We start from the raw sequence: 7,267 nt of genomic DNA, 5'->3' as shown, positions 1-7,267 counted from the left end.
ACCATAGGCTGTATCCCAGTTTTCCAGGTGGTCCTCCCGCTGTATCCACCCGCTGCACGGAGCGGGCAGACAGTGGGAATCTGATGCCGAGCGTTCGGGTTCATACGAACCTGAACCGAAGCAGGTTCGGGCCATCCCTACCTGGCACCACTAATAAATCACTGCCACACACAGTGAACTCAGACAGCCCCATACATTGTGTAGTGGCCATGCCGGGTTACTGCAGCTCAGCTTCAAGTGACGGTAAGCCGAGGTGCAATAACCCAACCTGGCCACTAGACAATTTATGGCGCTGTCTGCTTCTGTTCATTGTGTGGTTGCAGGTGCTGCAGAACTAAACAGGTGTGCTGGGTATCAGTCCTCCACAGATGAGACATTGATGGCTTATACCTGATGACTATGCAGGAACTACCACCAACCTATATGACATATGTGTACGTCAAATGTTGTGAAGGGGTTAAATGATACCACTGCATATGCCTGCAACTTCCACTGCATACTTATTTATATAATCAAACTAACTATATAGGTATATGATAAAGGCTATGTGCAGTTTTACAACTATTGTTTATTGCTTCAGTATGTTCAAAAGTTGCAGCTTTGCAGACATGCAAAGCAAGTCAGACCCTGCGGTCATATGTTGCTCACCTCTCTTCTATGTTTGTAGTCTGCAGGATCTTTCCCCAACAGGTATATGGCATATACTGTATAAGCAATATCGTTTCACTGACACGTTTGTGTGAAATTAGAACACAGATACACACATCATTTTATGCAAAACATTTTATACACAAGAAGACGAGACAACTGATCAGTTCACAATATGAGCTGTTAGAAAATTTGCACTATTAAAGTGGTAAATAAAAGCAGCAGTGATATAACCCAAGTCTGAGAAAATGAGGTAGATTGAAGTTACAGTCCAGATGGCTGCAATACACTACACAATTCCACTTAGCAATAGGAATGGAAAGTTGTAGTGAAGTGATCATACTAAGCAATGACACCAAGCCCCAGATCTTTGCAGGTTACCTATAATAGGCTACAGTCAGACAAATCAATGGAAACATTTCCATCCCAGGATCTGGAACCATTTACAATACATACATATAAACCTTAAAATAGCGGCCAAATATTGGCTCAATGATGAATCTTTTGTCAGTAAATCCATGTGAACGCGCACATCAAGGCAGATATTCTATAAAGTCATGCTACATTTAGCTAGCCTGTTCCATAGCTGTGAACTGGATGAGCGTCAGGTTCAAATGATAGATGCTGCACCAAAAAAGTAATAAAGATCTGACAATTACATATTTTGGTTATGTTCCCTCTTCTGGAACATAGCAGGGAAAGGTGGTGGTCTCATAATATAGCGGCCACTAATAACGATCATTGTCACTATTAGCAGGTCGTCTATATTACAAAACTGCCACCTTTCTACGCAATGTTCCTGAAGTGGGAACATAGCCTTATAATTTTAATGACCACATGGAAAGGTTTGCTGCCTTGCTTGTATTGATCATGATCAGGTCTGTGATCCAAACAAGTTTCGGCATCTATGATCATCTCTAATCCATTTACATAATCTTCAGGGAAGCAGACTAGCTGCATTACATTAGCAGGTTGGAGGTTCACCAGTATCAACATTCATCAGGACAAGGCTTCCTTGCTGCAGTAAAGCTGAGATATAGTTTTGCTTAGGACTGGGCCAAGGTTTCTGTAGGAACATTAATAAATTAAAAGATATTATAGCTGAGCTGTTAATTCACCCAACTGCAGAGCTGAAAATATGATGTCTGCACATGGAAGAGGTTTCTGCAGTAAGCAGACACGTTCTTCTCTGCTTCACATTAAAAGAACGCTAAGGCTGGATTCACACGCTGCGTGTTCACTCCATGAGGCACGGACAGTGAATTCCTGTAATGAAGAGCTTCCCTGTCTGGAAAAATGTATCAATATCATGCCGGGAGCGGAGAAACTGGTTGAATTTCCACGGCTCTGTCACTACAGTGTCACAGAGATTTAAACAGTTTCCCCGCTCCCAGCATGATATTGATACATCATGCTGTGCAGGGAAACACTCCAGTGTTCGTAATGTCTGTGCTTCACGGAGCGAACACATGTGAATCCAGCCTAAGGCCTTGCTCACATTCTACAGCATAGATTTATTTTTTTATTCAATGTGTACTTGGAATAAAGAAAAGCAGTGGCATGTCACTTCTTTGACAGGTAACCAGCAGATTCTGCGTTGGGCAGATAGGTTGCTGGCTGGATCCCAATGAATGATGAATGAGGCTAACCCTTGTCTGAAACAGAACCCCCCTTTCTTGTGTGAGGACCTAGAAACCAAGATAACATTACACAAGAAAGCTGCAAACTGTAGAACACAGGGGTTAATCTGCTGACTTGTTCCATCTTCAGCAGGTGACAGGTTACTCAGAAGGCAGCCTTAGAATGTGTTCATACTGTACTGAAGAACGTCATCAGAAATATACAGGCCTGGGGACAAGTTAGCTATTCTCTATCCCTGCACATCTGTAACTTACGTCAATAAAGAATACATTTAGCGAAATGGTGAGTACTGCCACTGACTTTGGATTGGACTGTGTAAGCTCTGCAACGACTTACTAGTCTTTCAACAGCCCACTCCTACTTGTTTCACAGGTGACAGATAAATCGCTATATACATAGGCACTAGTGACATAGTAGTGACATGTCACCCACTTGTGCCCATGTGAATATTATTAGTGTGTTTACAGTGCCCATAAAGCAGGACATACCTCTGCAGCTTCCCACATTTCACATTGGACAAAAGCTTCTCCTTCTCCTCGGTGGATGTACAACATTCATATGCAGAAAGCAAGCTGTTGGTAAAAGAAAGTCAGAAGGATCACCGAGCCTGCATCACATGAACTAGTGTGCAATGAAGTGATAAAAAAAACCTCTCTATCTATATACTGTGCAGATTAGTTGCCTAGTTTGCCAGTATAAAAGCCTAGTTCTGTAAACAGCTGAAATGTTAGGCTATATTCACACAGACGCAATTCGCGGCAAACTAGTGCTAACTGATGATAATTAAACACTATGGGGGGGATTTATGAAGACTGGCGTACAAGTATGCCGGGCTTATATTAGGCCCCGCCCCCTTTTCCCCGGCAGGGCGCACTCCTCTTAGTGAATCCGGCCAGCTGGGTGCCCGAACCTGCGCCCGGCGTACTAAATCTACACCTGATTCCAGCAGGTGTAGATTTGGATCATGATTTACATCTGCGAGCGTAAATCATGATAAATGAGGCGCGGGATAAATGGCGGTGCTTAGGGGGGCCTCCTCCCCGCCTTGTCGCGGCCCCCAAGCACCGCAAGCCCGCCCATCAGGCGAGTAGGGCATACGCCAGGGTGAAAGGGCGAATCTACACCTTCTCGCTGGCGTACGCCTCAGGTGTACATTTCATAAATGTCCCCCTATGTGTTAACTTAGCCTAATCCAATGAATAGCTTAAAGTGTAGAAAAGAAAAACATGTTGGTAGGGCAAAAATTCTTAATTTTAAAAGGGCCAATTTTCCTGGGTTAAGGGCTGAACTTCAGGGCATAGACTGGGAGCGGCTGCTGTCACATACTGATACTGATAATAAATGGGAAATCTTCAAATCCACATTAAATAACTGTACTGCCAAATATATTCCTATGGGTAACAAATATAAACGGTTAAAATCCAATCCCACATGGCTTACAACCGAGGTTAGAAGGGGCAAAAAGGGGCATTCAAAAAATACAAATCAGAGGGGTCAGCTCCCGGCGTGAGCCCTCTCTGCAGCGCGCGGTCCCCGGTTGCTATGTGCAGCCAGGGACCGCGTGTATTAGCCGGCGCGGCCGATCGCCGTGGCCGGCTAATTAACGATTCAAATGCAGCTGTCAAAGCTGACAGCTGCATTTGAACAGTGAATGTGGCCCCTCTCCCTGGTGTCTAGTGGGGGATCTTCCCCCGCGCGATGCGATCGCGGCGGGTAGATCCGTTGTACTCAGCCGGCCGGGGCTCAGCGTCGCTCCGACGCTGTTCCCGGCTCGGTAATCTATTTAGATGGTCTGCAGCAGACCATTATAATAGAGCACCGATCTGATGGATTATTGCTCTATTATATACACAGGATTGATCTCAATGGGAGATCAGTTCTGTGTATATAGAAGTCCCCCAGGGGGCTTCATATTACTGTAAGGGAAAGTAAAAAAAAGTGTTTTTATTAATAAAAAATCCCCTCCACTAATAAAAGTCTGAATCACCCCCCTTTTCCCATTTTACAAATAAATAAATAAATAAACATGTTTGCTATCGCCGCGTGCGTAATCGCCCGAACTATTAATTAATCACATTACTGATCTCGCATGGTAAATGGCGTAAGCGCAAAAAAATCCCAAAGTGCAAAATTGCGCATTTTCGGTCGCATCAAATCCAGAAAAATTGTAATAAAAAGCGATCAAAAAGTCGCATATGCGCAATCAAGGTACCGATAGAAAGTAAACATCATGGCGCAAAAAATGACACCTCACTAAGCCCCATAGGCCAAAGGATAAAAGCGCTATAAGCCTGGGAATGGAGCGATTTTAAGGAACGTATATTTGTTAACAATGGTTTTAATTTTTTAAAGGCCATTAGATAAGTTATACATGTTATATATCGTTTTAATCGTAACGACTTTAGGAGCATATATAACAAGTAAGTTTTTCCATAAGACACACGGCGTAAAGATGAAGCCCCCCCAAAGAACAATAATTGCGTTTTTTTTTTTTCAATTTCACTGCATATATAATTTTTTTCTGGTTTCGCAGCATATTTTATGGAAAAATTCAGCCTTTCATTGCGAAGTACAATTAGTGACGCAAAAAAAAGGGCTAATGTGGGTCTGTAGGTGTAAAAATGCAAGTGCTATGGCCTTTTAAGCACAAGGAGGAAAAAACGAAAACACAAAAAAGAAAGTTAGCCCGGTCCTTAAAGGGTTAAACATTACAAAGTAGTCAACAAAACCTGTAACAATGTAATAAAAGCAGCAAAAATTCACAATGAAAGGCAGGTAGCCATAGATAGCAAAAGAAACCCCCCAAAATTTTTCAAATATATTAATGCACAAAAACCAAAGGTCAGAGCATGTAGGACCCCTAAATATCAGTTATAAGGCACCAAGCATAGCCTACGTAGCTCTGTGCAACACTACCAAGGTTTGCTGATCTCTCTCCAGCAGCAATTAATAGGTCTATATTTTCTTTAATTCATTGTACAGATTTTGCCTTTATTACAAGGTGTCAGGTACAGCTGTAACTACTCACAGTCCTCCAAGACAACACTAATATGCTACTATATTTGCAGCTTTACCATTTTACTAAACTAAATAAAGAATGGAAACGTTCACACAAAGGTAAGAGAGTTCAGTAAAGACATAGTTTGGGGGAGGGGGGGCTGTTCACTACCTTGCTGGGGTACTGTATTTTTCAAGGACAGCTGCCGCCTTCTCACCACTAACCCCACTTATCTGCATCAGCTGTCGTGCAAACACTTCTCTCACAGTTTGTGCCTGTAATTGATATAAAGGAATGAGCAGGTCAAACAAGGAGGAATAAGTGGAAATGCAGCTTAATAAGATACTCTGGTTATTACTTGTAATCTTGAGACCTATTTATACAAGTCTTTTGGTCTAACAGATAAAGAGGTACAAGAATTTTAAAATACATAATATTTTTGTGCACAAGAGCCCATGTTCACTAGAAAGAAATAAACAAACTACAATATGCAGCAATGGCATCTTAGGACACAAATATCAGTGCTACAGATTTCCCCCTGGCACTGGCCTTAACTAAAATTAGTCCATGGATATTCCATATCATGGATGAAAAAAAGACTCACAAACCTAAGACTTATTTATTGTTTGTCTAAACACAAAGCACCAATATTTAGCACTTTTTAGGGCAAATCAAGCTTAATAAATCTGGGCCGGTGTTCTCAGTAAGACCTAATTCCCATGTCCCGTGCACAGTTGGTTAATACAGAAGATGTGCTATGGAACAGAGTGAAGCTCTGAATTAGTTTAAATCTTTCTGCTACTGTACTGACACAGCCACGTGGCTCTATCACTACTGTAACATGAAAATTTAAACGGATTCGGAGCTCCCGGCATCATAATGAATCGTGATTGCAGGAGCTCAATACTCTGCTCCGTATCTTCTGTGGACAGAACGTGAGAATGTCCCCTAAGGTGGTGATACACTTGTGTGCAGCTTGCAGGGCTTTACCTTATTCTTCATAGCTCCCTCATTGAAATCCTTGAACTCTATAAGGATACAACTCTGGTCATCATGCTGAAAGGTACGGTCACATTTATTGGCTTCCTCCTTGGTGCAGCTCAGCAAAGTCTTGTTCTGTAAGAATTCCAGTTAAATATATTTATTTTTTTATTGATGGGTGCCTCAAATATATATCGCAATTTATTTATTTTAGTGTCCTTTTAAATACCAGCAGTTCACATAGGATTATATGTACTATGTTTCTTTGGAATAATAGCTGTAGGCCTATTTCTCAGAGTATTAGCATATATTCAAACATCTGAAATATGGATGAAATGGCATCAGTATGGCATTAATATTGCATCTGTACTTCTGTACAGCAATGTCTTAGTTTGCAAAAATGGATATAATACTGATGCAAAATATGCTCATGTTACAAAGGGCCTAGTTAAGGGTAGGCAGAAAAAAACACATGTACAAAAGGTTTTCAATTAGATGGCTAAAGAGTCCATTTAAGTAGGGAGTCTTCGATCCCTCCATATAAGATGTTTCCACACAGTATTTTTGGTCAGTATTTTGCAACCAAAACCATGAGTGGAGTGAAAACACAGAAAAGCTACGTTCACACACTGTTGAAAATGAGTGGATGGCCGCTGATAATGGCAAATTGCTGTTCTTTTAACATAATGGACGTTGTTTTAAAATAACAGCAATTATTTGCATTAAATAACGGCCATCCACTCAATTTCAACAGTGTGTGAACATAGCCTTTCTGTGTTTTCTATCCACTCCTGGTTTTGGTTGCAAAATACTGAGCAAAAATAGCCTAACAATCAGTTTCATGGGCCAAAGGCAGAGAAGTAAATAGATAGTATTGAATCTTAACCCTTACAGAGTACATTGCCTGCAAATGCCGGGTCATTATGGTCAGGTATGCTGCAGACTCCCGTACATCTTTGGTTCGCTTGACAAAGAATCCATCTACAACCTAAAACAATG

At 41.6% G+C, this 7,267-nt stretch overlaps 1 protein-coding gene across 6 annotated transcripts in view; it reads right to left on the bottom strand.

Moving 5' to 3' along the window:
• Positions 1-126: 126 nt before the first annotated feature.
• The window catches only part of MUS81 (MUS81 structure-specific endonuclease subunit), an 84,302-nt gene continuing 77,161 nt past the window's right edge, over positions 127-7,267 (bottom strand). For all 6 annotated transcript variants that reach the window (XM_069965402.1, XM_069965399.1, XM_069965400.1 and 3 more), the window contains 5 exons: positions 7,161-7,256; positions 6,278-6,403; positions 5,459-5,562; positions 2,778-2,861; positions 127-1,714 (listed from right to left, as the gene is read on the bottom strand). In XM_069965402.1, coding sequence (XP_069821503.1) covers positions 1,648-1,714; positions 2,778-2,861; positions 5,459-5,562; positions 6,278-6,403; positions 7,161-7,256 — 477 coding nt within the window. In that variant the 3' untranslated portion in view covers positions 127-1,647. The remainder of the gene's footprint in view (positions 1,715-2,777; positions 2,862-5,458; positions 5,563-6,277; positions 6,404-7,160; positions 7,257-7,267) is intronic.

Source organism: Dendropsophus ebraccatus, chromosome 4, assembly GCF_027789765.1.
Source record: "Dendropsophus ebraccatus isolate aDenEbr1 chromosome 4, aDenEbr1.pat, whole genome shotgun sequence".
Taxonomy (NCBI): Eukaryota; Metazoa; Chordata; class Amphibia; order Anura; family Hylidae; genus Dendropsophus; species Dendropsophus ebraccatus.
Note: the sequence above shows the minus strand (reverse complement) of the source record. Positions and strands in the feature narration are given on the sequence as shown.